The 13,589-nt window shown below is 44.0% G+C and overlaps 1 protein-coding gene across 2 annotated transcripts in view; it reads left to right on the top strand.

Moving 5' to 3' along the window:
* The window catches only part of AQP9 (aquaporin 9), a 47,745-nt gene extending 34,584 nt beyond the window's left edge, over nt 1–13,161 (top strand). The window contains exons 3-6 of one of the 2 annotated variants that reach the window (XM_055537825.1): nt 3,154–3,291; nt 5,488–5,606; nt 7,758–7,975; nt 12,987–13,161. In XM_055537825.1, coding sequence (XP_055393800.1) covers nt 3,154–3,291; nt 5,488–5,606; nt 7,758–7,975; nt 12,987–13,161 — 650 coding nt within the window. The remainder of the gene's footprint in view (nt 1–3,153; nt 3,292–5,487; nt 5,607–7,757; nt 7,976–12,986) is intronic. The other variant, XM_055537826.1, reaches the window with a different exon arrangement.
* The last annotated feature ends 428 nt before the right edge of the window (nt 13,162–13,589 follow it).

The following is a 13,589-nucleotide window of genomic DNA, read 5'->3' as shown; positions in this document are numbered from 1 at the left end:
GTGATCATGCATTTCTGCAAAGAGAAATTCTCCTCAATGTTTTGCAAAGCGCCCTCCCAGCACACCCTCTCTGACCCTCAAACAGCTTTCCCTCTGTAGATCTTTGTAGCCTGAGCTATCTCAATAAAGACCTCTGGCTATTTATATCTCCAACTTTCATATCTTGAACACCTACTAAGTGCCTTTTTGTATGTGAAGCTCAAGGTGAATAATAGTTCTGGCCTCAGAGTGCTTTTGAGAGACTAAAAGCATAAATCTTTTATGCTTTAAACCCACAGCAAGTTTTATTTTGGGGAGCTTGCTAAATAATAACTCTCCCATTGGCAGACTTATCTGAGGGGAGATATTTTTGATTGGAGGTGATTTCTTATGTCCCCGGGTCCTTTCACACTGGCTCCCTCCAGGCTGGCTGGGTGGTGGTGACCCTCCAACTAGCCTCTGGAAAAGAGAAACAGGGCTGGCTCCAGGAACTTTTCCCCTGCCCTGTGTGGTCCCCTCTTCTAAGCCCTGTTTCCAGCTTCCTAATAAGCAGTACTCTTTCCCGTCTCCAGAATTATGACTCTCTTAGATTTAAAAGCAAAACAAAAGAGATGATGCATGTGTAAGTCTTCAGGAAGTCACCTGTGCTTTGATGCATTGACATTTTCTTGTTCATATGAGCCCCTGAGGGGCAGAGTCAGGTGAAGACAGGGCCCTCATAGTTTAGCCAGCAGTCAGAATCCCTCCCCACTGCAAGCCCACCTTGGCTTAGAGATTCAGGAAAAGCACAACTTTCTTCGTGGAGGCAATGGGAGGAGGAAGGCTTCCAAAACCAAGCTTATCAATAGGTTGCGTGTGGAGTCAAATGGCAAAGTGCCATCATCACCATCATCATCATCACTGCTTTGTTTACAGCTATTCCCATAACCCAGAGGTCCCCATTTCAGTGTGGTTCCGCTGACAGTCACTCTAATCCCCCCAACACTCACACTAAATGTCTTCTGTACTCTGCACACGTGTGTCCTTCATCCCTAGGAATCAAGCCCATATGTTCAAATATGACTTTTGAAATTTTTTCACCTGCCTTCTAAGGCAGAGAAAACCTTTATAAACTTGGTAAATAAAACCTAGAAAAGTCAAAACATAGAACATAGGCCCTAGAGTTCAAATAAGCTTGGATTTGAATCCGAGACCTACCACTTATTAGCCATGTGACCATAAACTGTTACTTGACTTCTCAGTTTCCCCACCAGTTAACTGGAGTAGGACCCATCTCACCGGTTTCTTAAGAGGATCAAGTGTGTGTAATTACTCATAGGACAGCATCTGGCAAGTGTTCAATATGCATGGTTGTTGCTGCTACAGCGAAGTCAGCTGGGGATGCAGTAGCCTGCCCCAGAGCAAGCCCTCTGCCTGAACTTGCAAATGGATAAGAATCAAAGAGGATGATTTCTTGAGTCAGAGTTTAGGTTGGAGTGAAGGCAATGTTATTCCATTTCTGTGTGTGAGATATACATTGTCTATGCAGAGAAACTACAGAGAATCCATTCAGATGTTGTGACCACCTCACAATAAACTGAGCTCCTTACCTCAGTGAGAGGCACAGCCCACCAAGGGAGGGCCATTAAAGACATGTTTCTTTTTCAGTCCTAATATTATTTCTATATCCTCTGGACATGGACTTAGGAATTACTAGATATAGAATTAAATCCACTAAGTATATTATATAAATATATTGATTTTAAAATATACTGAAGCTAACAGTTTATATCAATCTCTTTGGGGTTATTGATTTATAGATAGGCAAAGCCCAGTAGAACAAACTGTGGAAAATTCTTAAAGAGATGGGAGTACCAGACCCCCTTACCTGCATCCTGAGAAATCTGTATGCAGGTCAAGAAGCAACAGTTAGAACCAGACATGGAAAAGCAGACTGGTTCCAAATTGAGAAAGGAATATGCCAAGACTGTATATTGTCACCCTGCTTATTTAACTTATATGGAGAGTACATCATGAGAAACACTGGGCTGGAAGAAGCACAAGCCAGAATCAAGATTGCCAGGAGAAATATCAATAACCTCAGATATGCAGATGACACCACCCTTATGGCAGAAAGCGAAGAAGAACTAAAGAGCCTCTTGATGAAAGTGAAAGAGGAGAGTGAAAAAGTTGGCTTAAAACTCAACATTCAAAAAACAAAGACCATGGCCCCTCTGATCCCATCACTTCATGGCAATAGATGGGGAAACAATGGAAACAATGACAGACTTCATTTTCTTGGGCTCCAAAATCACTGCAGATGGTGACTGCAGCCATGAAATTAAAAGACGCTTGGAAGAAAAGCTATGACTAACCTAGACATATATTAAAAAGCAGAGACATTACTTTGACAACAAAGGTCCATCTAGTCAAAGCTATGGTTTTCCCAGTAGTCATGTATGGATGTGAGAGTTGGACTATAAAGAAAGCTGAGCACTGAAGAATTGATGCTTTTGAGATGTGGTGTTGGAGAAGACTCTTGAGAGTGACAGCCAGGAGATCCAACCAGTCCATCCTAAAGGAAATCAGTCCTGAATATTCATTGGAAGGACTGATGCTGAAGCTGAAACTCCAATACTTTGGCCACCTGATGCAAAGAACTGAGTCATTTGAAAAGACCCTGATGCTGGGAAAGATTGAAGGCAGGAGGAGAAGGGGACGACAGAGGATGAGATGGTTGGATGGCATCACTGACTCGATGGACATGAGTTTGAGCAAGCTCTGGGAGTTGGTGATGGACCTGGAGGCCTGGTGTGCTGCAGTCCATGGGGTTGCAAAGAGTCGGATATGACTGAGCGACTAAACTGAACTGAAAGCCCAGTAGAGAGAGATGATAGATAGACAGAATGATAGACATAAATAGACAGAGATGGAAAATAAGCCATTTGAGTACAAGTCTGTTTGTAAATTTGACTTTGAGAAAGCTAAACTTCCTGAAAAGTATCTAATGATGCCATGAGGATTAATAGTCCTCTCTTCCTCCCCACTCTCACACACACACCCCTCTGTGTCCTCACATATAGTTCCTTGCCTAGAAGACTGAATTCTGCCTGCAGTCCCTAGATAGGCTTCTCTTCACAATAGTTCTCCCTGGTCTGCCCTCTGACTTTCTTAATCACCTTGTCTTCTTTGCAGGTGGCCACATCAACCCAGCTGTTTCTTTTGCATTGTGTCTTTTTGGACGGATGAAGTGGTTCAAATTCCCCTTTTATGTGGGGGCCCAGTTCTTGGGAGCCTTTGCAGGGGCTGCAACCCTCTTCGGCATTTACTATGGTGAGTAGGGCCCTGAGTCCAGAGATTAGGGAGAGCTGAGTGTAAGCTGAAATTCAGGATTACTTGGCAGGAAGAGGTGAGATAGGAAGAACAGGACACAGTCTATCATACAGTTGACAGGCAGTTCTAAGTGTCCTGAATGAAAGTGAAAGTGTTGGCTGCTCAGTTGTGTCCAACTCTTTGCGACCCCATGGACTGTAGCCCGCCAGGCTCCTCTGTCCATGGAATTCTCCAGGCAAGAATACTGGAGTGGGTTGCCATTCCTTTCTCCAGGGGATCTTCCCAGCCCAGGGATTGAACCTGGGTTTCCTGTATTGCAGGTGGATTCTTTGCCATCTGAGCTACCAAGGAAGCCCTTCTAAGGGTCCTAAGTTCTAGTTAATGGGGCCAACATTATTCTCAGGGTGCATTCATGAAGCCTCTTAATGAAAACGATCACAACTTAAATGAAGGGGAGAACATAAAGGAATTCTATCTTTAGACCCAACCAATACTACAGTGTAAACAATGCCAAAGTAAGCAACAGGGCCCTGGCTTCTCCTTACCTTTCTCTGAAATGGCTGGGAGAGAAACCATTGACTTCTCTCAAAGGAAATGATGAGTAAATATTTAGAGAAGGAATTTGGAGCAGAGCCTTTGAGGGAGGGAACACAGTCAAGAAATGGGGTGGGTAGGGAACCCCATCTCCCTTTTGTCTAATAGCCAGGGCTTCCATTTGGCAGCAGTCCTGCAGGAATCAAAGTTCTGACAATGGAAGACCCAGACTTTAGTTCCATATGAACTAAGTAAGTAGCTGTGTGGCTTCAATAAGTCATCTGACCTTATTGGTCTCAGTTTCCTCCTCTGGAAAATGAGGGAATGAACTAGATGACTTCGGAACCCTTTCAAACTAAAAAATCTTGCTGCTGCTGCTGCTAAGTCTCTTCAGTCGTGTCCGACTCTGTGTGACCCCATGAACGGCAGCTCACCAGGCTCTCCCATCCCTGGGATTCTCCAGGCAAGAACACTGGAGTGGGTTGCCATTTCCTTCTCCAATGCATGAAAGTGAAAAGTGAAAGTGAAGTCGCTCAGTCGTGTCCAACTCCTAGCAACCCCATGGACTGCAGCGCACCAGGCTCCTCCGTCCACGGGATTTTCCAGGCAAGAGTACTGGAGTGGGGTGCCATCTTGGGGTTCCATAAAATCAACTGTTAATGTAGTTCCTTCTATCTAACCCAAAGTAAATCTCAATACCTTATAACTCTCAACCTGGAACACTCAGGAAACTAGAGTTTATGAGCCAAACCTAATAGAGGTACCTGTGGAAAGGCACCGCTTCCCGCAGACTATCCTAAGAATTAGAGTGTAAGAAAACTAAAGGAGAACTCAAGATCAGACCAGAAACCTGGAGAGTCAGAGGCTGGGTCAGGAGAGGCCTGGGGGTCTGGAACAACCTAGACCACACTGCTATGTCAGGGTCTGCTGTGTCTCTTGCTCTAAGGGCATCTTCACTGTACTTGATGCCCTCAAATGCTGGACTGGTATTAGGGGTTACTGAGAACCCTCTGGGAATCATGGATTCTGCCTAGAGCAGGTCTAAGCTTCACTTTGGCCTTTAGTCAATCTTGCAAATTCCAACAATTCCCCTCAGAGAAAACTGGTTCCCAAGACCCACTGAATAAGGATTTGGCTCAAGTGTGGAGAGAACCATCCAGGGTAGCCAGGGCTTTCTTTCTCTGACCTGTCACCCTGGGAGCTCTCTGCTGCTGCTGCTGCTAAGTCCCTTCAGTTGTGTTCGACTCTGTGCGACCCCATAGACAGCAGCCCACTAGGCTTCCCCGTCCCTGGGATTCTCCAGGCAAGAACACTGGAGTGGGTTGCCATTTCCTTCTCCGATGCATGAAAGTGGAAAGTGAAAGTGAAGTCGCTCAGTCGTGTCCGACTCTTAGTGACCTCAAGGACTGCAGCCTGCAAGGCTCCTCCATCCATGGGATTATCCGGGCAAGAGCACTGGAGTGGGGCGCCATTGTCTTCTCTATGGGAGCTCTCTGGGCATCTCTAAAACTACCATACTATGAGACGAAGAGAGGCAAATGATATGGATCTGCCAAACTGAACCTGGCTATTTGTCTGTACTTGCTCAGCACAAGACCTGGCATAAGTCTCCCCCTCTTCTGTCCAGAGGACACTAACGTGCCAGAGCTCTGTCTTCCATAGATGCATTTATGTCTTTTGCTGGTGGAAAACTGCTCATCGTGGGAGAAAATGCAACAGCACACATTTTCGCAACATACCCAGCTCCGTATCTGTCTCTGGTGAATGCATTTGCAGAACAAGTAAGTGTATATGCAACAAAGACCCAAGTTCAGTGAAAAGACATAATCTACTTAGGCGGATGCATAGGAACATTACAGGCCTATCAGAAAGGAAAGTCTGTGTTCCCAAAGTTGGAGGTCCCTAAGCATAACCCTAGCTTTGCTGACAAATTCTTGTGCTTGCCAAATTTGAACCACTGAGTTTCCTGCTTCCTCTTTAAAAAGTACCCTTGTTTCACATCAGTTGAAGTTCGGAGAAAAGTGGAGGAGTGGACCTTTCAACCCCGTACGGGCAAATGGGGTTTGCTTTGCAAAACTGTCTCATTTGTTCACATCATGTAAATGTAGAGATCTGGAGAAAAGACATTTTGTTCTCAGTTGAAGACCTGTGAAGTGTGGTAGGTGAGCTGAGGGTCCTCGGTGTCTCCCCAGATGTATAGGTTTATCTAGACTCTCCAGGAAGCTAGAAGTGTCTCTCCTTTTTGACATTTAAAAAAGAGGCATCCAAGCATTTGTCATGTAGCCAATAGCACAACTGTTCTGGTCTTAAATCAGTTGTCTGAGTCTCATCCTGATTCTTCTGCTTAGGAGCTCTGTGCCCTTGGACAAGTTTCTTAACCTCTTTCAATCCTCCTTTCCTCATCTGTAAATTGTGAATAAATAGGATTTATCTCACAGATTAGTGTGAGGTTCTAATGAGAAAAAGCAATGAAGTACCTGGCACATAATAAGTATCTGGTAAATAGTGGCTGTCATTTAGTTGTTAAAGTAAAATAGTAATACAATTTCCAAATAATAGTTTAGAAATTTTAGAAAGTAGAGACTGGGGGAAACACCCACTATACCACACCACTTCAAGATACCTGCTATCATTGTTTGTATAATCCCTTACAACTTGTCTTTTATGTTATTTTCAAGTATAAAATGTAATGCACATATAATTTTTTACCTAATGTCATAAGTATTTTTAAATTTTACCACATGTGTGTGCTTAGTCGCTCAGTCGTGTCTGACTTTTGTGACCGCACAGACTGTAGCCCTCCAGGCTCCTCTGTCCATGGGGGTTCTCCAGGCAAGGATACTGGAGTGGGTTGTTATTTCCTTCTCCAGCAGATCTTCATGTTGTGCTATTGGCTACATGAATCAAACCCGAGTCTCTTGCATTGCAGGCAGATTCTTTACCAACTGAGCCACGAGGGAGGCCTCCAACTTTTTTTTAAATGTTACCACATAGTTTTTGTTTTCTGATTTTTTTTTTCTTAAAACATACCTGTTCATTTTCATGTTAACCTAGAAAAATATTTCATGTTAACCGAGGTAAATATTCAATCATCACATTGTACACACAGATTTCATATTTATTGTTTTTAGTGGCTGTATAATAGACTATAGAATGGGCACTACACAATTGCTTTTGCCCTGGTGATGTGGAGTCCAGTTTTCCAGTACTATAAATAATGCTTAATTATGTATCTGCATATTCATTGTATGATTTTTCCATATTTTAGATTATTTCCAAGGTGTAGTTCTCAAATATCCAACTGGGTCCAACTGAGTACACACATTTATGGGCTTTTTAAAATACATATTGCTAAATCATTGTTAAATTGCTTTCAAAAGTATAACATGATTAGTTCAACCAGGAAAGCCTGAGAGGACTGATATCATTTCCCTAATATTTGGTATTGCTTGCATTTTTTTCATTACAAATCAGTTTTCCCCACTTACTTGTTTTTCAAATCTATTTTTCTTTTATGAACTGTCTTTTCATTTCCTTTGCCCATGTATCTATTGATGTCTCACGTTGTTTTTCTCACCAATTTGAATGAGCCCCTTTGTTCATTTCTCCAGCCTGCAGCTTGCCCTCTATTTATCTGGTAGCAGCTTAACAGGTCAGAGTAGTTGAGATACAGTCTCTAGAGTTAAACTCTCTGTATCCACACCTGATTGCCACTGACTTTGTCACCTCGGTCAGGTAACTCGTCTGTAAAGGAGACACAGATTAGCACTCATGTCTAGGACTGCTAATAAGAAGAAAAGGCTCTGACACAGTGCTCAGCCAGTGTATGTTGCTTATTATTAGGTTCGTTTTTAACAATAGGGGGTGCACTTTGAGGTGGGCCAGTGGGAAGGATATAAGCTGAACCCCTCGTACATTTTCTCCTTACCCAGGTAGTGGCCACCATGTTCCTCCTCATTGTCATCTTTGCCATTTTTGACTCGAGAAACTTGGGAGTCCCCAGAGGCCTAGAGCCTGTTGTCATTGGCTTCCTGATTGTTACCATCGCCTCCTCTCTGGGAATGAACAGTGGCTGTGCCATGAACCCGGCTCGAGACCTGAGTCCCAGACTTTTCACTGCTTTGGCAGGTTGGGGGTTTGAGGTGTTCACGTAAGTAACAAAATGATCGGGGAAGAGGGAGGAAGATTCACGCTGCGCCTCAATGGGGAGGGCTGGGCTTCGACCTGGAGATCCAAGAGAGCGCAGATGGGAGGGTGAGGGTAAGAGCACCCTCGTCATAAGTGTGGAACGTTATCACTGGTGATTTATGATGTGGTGTGTGTGTGTAAGACAGGGAGAGAGAAGGGGGAGGGAGACAAAGAGACAGACAGAGAGCAGTCACCAACGCTATTCTAATCACCACTGGCAGCACCGGAGCCACTACAGAGAAAGCGTTGTGAGGACAGGGGCCTTAACCGCGTTTTCATGGCTTTGTCTGCAGTGACTGAAATAGGGTCCAGCACATAGAAAGCCTCAGTGAAAGCTACTGAACAAAAGAATGGATAAACGCTCTGTGCCCATATGTTCTAGGAGATGAAGGATACAAAAAGAATAAAGCATCATTCCTGTCTTTTTTGTTTCTTTCTTCTGTTGTGTCTGGTCTTAGTGCGGCACACGGGATTTTCACCACGTCATGCAGAATCTTTTGCTGCAATGCACAGGCTCTCCAGTTGTGGTATGCAGGCTTAGTTGCTCTGTGGCATTTGGGATCTTAGTTCCCTGACCAGGGATTGAACACATGTCCCCTGCATCACCAGGCAGATTTTTAACCACTTGGACCACCAAGAAAGTCCCCAGCATACCTTATCTTTAAGGAACAAACAACACAATGAATTTTCTAGAGCAGTGGTTCTCAGCCAGTGGCAATTTTGCCCCCAAGGATGTTTGGCAATGCATGTTGACGCTTTGGGTTGTCACAGCTGGGCATGGTGGGGGCAGAACCTGTCACCAGTATCTAGTGGGTAGAGTCCAACGGGGGATACTGCTAAGCATCTTACAGTACCCAGGATACATCCCCACAAACAAAAATGCTAAGAGTGCCACAGCTGAGGAGCTCTGTTCCAGAATGACCATACTAGAACATGAAAAGGTGGAACACAATGTTCACAGCTAGGATGGATCCTTTGTGTTCTTCCAGTGGACCACTGAGAACATGTTAAAGGTCTCCTTATTTCCAAAGCCCAGGATTAACCCATGAGTTTCCTTTAATTCCAATTTCCTGAGGTTCACTCCAGGAGACCACTGTCCTCACCTCGCCACCAAGACACCTCTGTGAGCTTCACACAGACACCTAAAACAAAGACACGCCAAAGTCAGCTGGCCTCGCTTTGAGCCTTGCTTGGTGATTCACCCAAATCTCTAAGCGTGATGGTGGTTCTAAAACAGGTCTTGCCTGTTCTCTTTGCTTTGTTGAGTATATGGCAGGAGCCCACATCTGTGATGTTGAAATCACCTAATGCCAAACTCTGAGCACCACATCCCTCAGGATCAGGATTTTCCCCTCATGCATGCATTCATTCATCCATGGGCTTCCTAATCCCTTGTTCAAGGCCTAGTGCTAAAGATGCCCTTTACTGTTGCTGCCCTTCACTGCTTTGTTTATGTTCTGTTTCAGAGGGTGAACACAGAGGTTGAAGCTGTCAAATGACTAACCCCAGGAGTTGAGAGAAGACTTGCAGCTCCAAATTTAGGAACTATGGGAGTGGAAGTAGGGGCATTTTATAGTATTTGGACATGTGCAATCAGGGACAGAGAGGCTGTTTCAAGCAGAGAGGCATCTGTATCTAAAGACAGCATATTAAAATGATACACAATCTAGTCTAGTTGGAAGGCTGTATGAAGAAACTTGGAAGGGCAATTGTTTCAGATCACAGAGGACTAGATTTCTAGAACAAGACTCTGGGATTTTTGTTGCTCTCTTTTCTATAGAGTATAGGGAGTAGCAAAGGATTTAAGGCAAAAGTTTGATGTGTTTAGAACTTCAATTTACCAAAAATTAATCTGACATCATTATATAAAAGAAATTAAAAGGGAGTAGAAGGGGAAGATACCAGTTATGAAATAGCTAGGCTGGCTGATAATCCTCTACCAAAAGTTCAAAAGAAAACCTTTGAGCGGTAACAGGACTCCAGAGGGTCCCTCGAGTTCCATCCTTTCAGGGTTTTCCACCCAAGACAGTCATCTCAGGAGATTTCCTAGTTTGAATCCACATCCAGGATCTCAGATGAAACCTAGACTGCCTTATTCTCAGACCCTCATTTGCCCCTGTATGGCAAGAAGTAAGGATGAGAGGGGAGTAGGTTCCCCAGGGTCTGACAAGGGCAAGACAGACCCTAGATGACTCTTGCTTTCCCTTAAGTATTAGGATGTAAAAGGGCTTCTCTGATGGCTCTGACGGTAAAGAATCTGCCTACAATGAGGGAGACTGGGGTTCCATCCCTGGGTCGGGAAGATCCCCTAGAGAAAGGAATGGCTACCCACTCCAGTATTCTTGGGCTTCCCTGGTGGCTTAGATGGTAAAGAATCTGCCTGCAATGCAGGAGACCTGGGTTTGATCCCTGGGTCAGGAGGATACCCTGGAGAAGGAAATGGGAACACACTCCAGTATTCTTGCCTGGAGAATCCCATGGACAGAGGAGTCTAGTGGGCTACAGTCCATGGGGTTGCAAAGAGTCAGACATGACTGAGCAACTAACATACACACACACACACACACACACACACACACATTAGAATGTAAGCAAGTGGTCCTCACTAATTCACATTAAAGTGTTAATAGCTTAATAGGTGAAGGATTTCAGGGGTATTGTTAATTTTTAAAATAACTTAGCCAAAGAAATGAATCCTTAATGATAGCACCCTATGCAACTGACACAGTTTTATGGTATCCCCCCAAATCATAGCACCCCCATGACCTTGTTTACCTGAAAGTCCAGGCAGGAAGCCACATCAAATCTCCTCCATTTAAGCCTTGTGACCTTAGCACAAAATATCCAGTTCGAGAGGGTCCAGACAGTGAAAGGAGGACATGCATGCTGGCAGGTATCTTGGCCCCTAACCTGTTAAATGACATTGAGAGATTCACCACAAAACAGTGCTGGAAAAAAAGGAAGTGATGGACCAAATAAGGTGGTTAAACTCACTTCATGTGCTGAAGAGAGCTTCCCCAGTGGCTCAGTGGTAAAGAATTCGCCTGCCAAGCAGGAGATGTGAGTTCGATCCCTGGGTCAGGCAGATCCCTTGGAGAAGGTAATTGCAACCCACTCCAATATTCTTGCCTGGGAAATCCCATGGACAGAGGAGGCTGGTGGGCTACAGCCTAGGGGGGGGTCACAGAGTTGGACACGACTGATTAAACAGCAGCAGCATGTGCTGAAGAGAAGGTGCCTCTCACAGAAAATTCTTTTCATTGAAAATTTGGAGGCATGGGATAAGGTTCTGTGTGAAGAGTGGAGTGCAACGTCCTCTTTCCTGCACAGTAAGAGTGCCATCTGGTGGCCACTGTGCTCAATCTCAGTGCTCTTCCCTGGAGCCTGCCTTTATGATCTAAGATTCAGGATCTAAGAGAGTGATTGCATGACACGGGTGGAAAGGACCGCGGTATAGATGGAAGTATGAAGCTCAGAGATGGGGAGACTTGCTCAAAGACGTTCTGTAGTCCTGAGATCCCAAGTGGCTCAGTGGTAATGAACCTGTCTGCCAATGCAGGAGACATGGGAGACTTGATTTCGATGCTTGGGTTGGGAAGATCCTCTGGAGGAGGAAATGGCAGCCCACTCCATCGGAGTAGAGAATCCCATGGACAGAGGAGCCTGGCGACTACAGTCTGTAGAGTCATAAAGAGCCGGACAGCACTGAGCGCGTGCCCACACACACACAGCAATGTGCTAAGTGCTGTAAACCCAGGACACTCCTGAGATTAGAACTAGGTCTCGTGGATTCTAGGATAGGCCCCCCTTTATTATTTTAAAAATAATTTTATTAAAAATATTATATTAAATAACATAATATTTCCTTTATTATTCTTTCTAATAAAAGTTTGATACAAGCAGTTCCATGGAAATATGTATAGTTATTAAAAATAAAATTGTAAATAGCAGCCATGAATTCCTATGTAGAGTTGTGTTCCTTTTGTTTCCTCTGCCTCCTCTGCATTACCCTGAACTTTTTGTTCATAATTATCCTTCTTTTAAAAAGTTTTATCTCAAATGCACATATCCTTAAACAACTACACAACTATACTGTATAGTTTTACTTGCTTCAGAGCACTCATGGTCCTTTCTACTGAATTATCTAAATGGATTTTCTGTCCCCAAAAGAAATGGTGACAACTCACAGAGACACCTGATTTCTCCCAGAACTAGACCTCCAATATAATGAACTGACACTGAGAACTTCTGGAGGGGAGGGAATCCTTATCAGAAAATACATTTGAGTAAGCTGTGACCTCAAAATATAAGTATGGAATTAAATTATATTTAGTATTTAATTCATATATCTACCTTTGAGTTTTTAATTCATTCATTGACAAATGTTTCCTGATTGTTTATCTCGTGATTGCTCTCATCCACCAATCATGTCCAAGAATCTCTCCACATCTCCCTTCCATTCACAAGCCCCAGGACTCACCACTTCAGTATGAGGGAAAGGCAACGCCTGAATAATTGACCTGAACTTGCCCTAGATGCCCTCAACTGTTGCCATGGGTTCAGGGACTATGTTTTCTGAAAGGGAAATAAATGGGACATTTCTCTCACAGGTATTAATAGAACAATGGAATTGGTCAACTGAAATCAGTATCCTACAAAATAGTACTTTTAAGCAATTAACACAGACATTTTTCTAGCATCCCCTCAATCATAGGATGCAGATGACCTTGCTTACCAGTAAGGCCAGGCAGGGAACCTACTCCTCCCTTTAAGCCCAGCACATCCAACTCAAGAGAGTCCAGCCAGTGAAAGGATACTGGCTACCAAGCTACCATGAGTGCCATTCTACTTAGCTCTTGCTGATTTAAAACGAGCCATGAGTAGGAGAACAACTAGCTGGTTAGTGAGTAACTAGCAGTGATACTAGAAGGAAGACCAAGCGATATATCACTGATTTCTTTGTTTGCTTTCAGAGTTGGGAATAACTTCTGGTGGATTCCTGTAGTGGGCCCTTTGGTTGGTGCTGCTGCTGGAGGCCTCGTCTATTTTCTTCTCATTGAAATCCACCACCCAGATCTGAACCCAGACTTGGAGGCAGAACAACCAGAGGACAAACCAGAGAAATATGAACTGAATGCAATCATGTAATAGCGTGCTCAGGTCTGGGTTTACAGTTGGCTACCTACTGGGCTTTACATTTCACAAAGCATCTTCACACACATTATCTAATTGAATCCTCCTAGTGACCATCTGGGGTAAATATCAAGCTGCTCATCTTTCAAATAAGAAAACAAAATCTTAGGGAAGTTGAGTTGCCTAAGGTCCCATGGAAAGTTGAACATTATTGAATGCATCCTATATATATCAGATTAATAACTGCACAAAAAGTTTGACCAGCTCCTCCTGGCTCACCAGAAGCTGCCAGACTTTGCACACAGCCTGGGCAACATTCTTCTGGATCCTAAGTCATAAAGACTGCCATTGTCTGATTTTATTCCCAGAAACACTGCAAAGGGAAGAGGTAGCCCATATTTTTCATCTGCTGAAGCACATTATCAGAGGTGACTAAGGGTGAC

Source organism: Bubalus kerabau, chromosome 10, assembly GCF_029407905.1.
Source record: "Bubalus kerabau isolate K-KA32 ecotype Philippines breed swamp buffalo chromosome 10, PCC_UOA_SB_1v2, whole genome shotgun sequence".
Lineage (NCBI taxonomy): Eukaryota > Metazoa > Chordata > Mammalia > Artiodactyla > Bovidae > Bubalus > Bubalus kerabau.
This window is presented reverse-complemented; position numbering and strand designations above follow the sequence as displayed.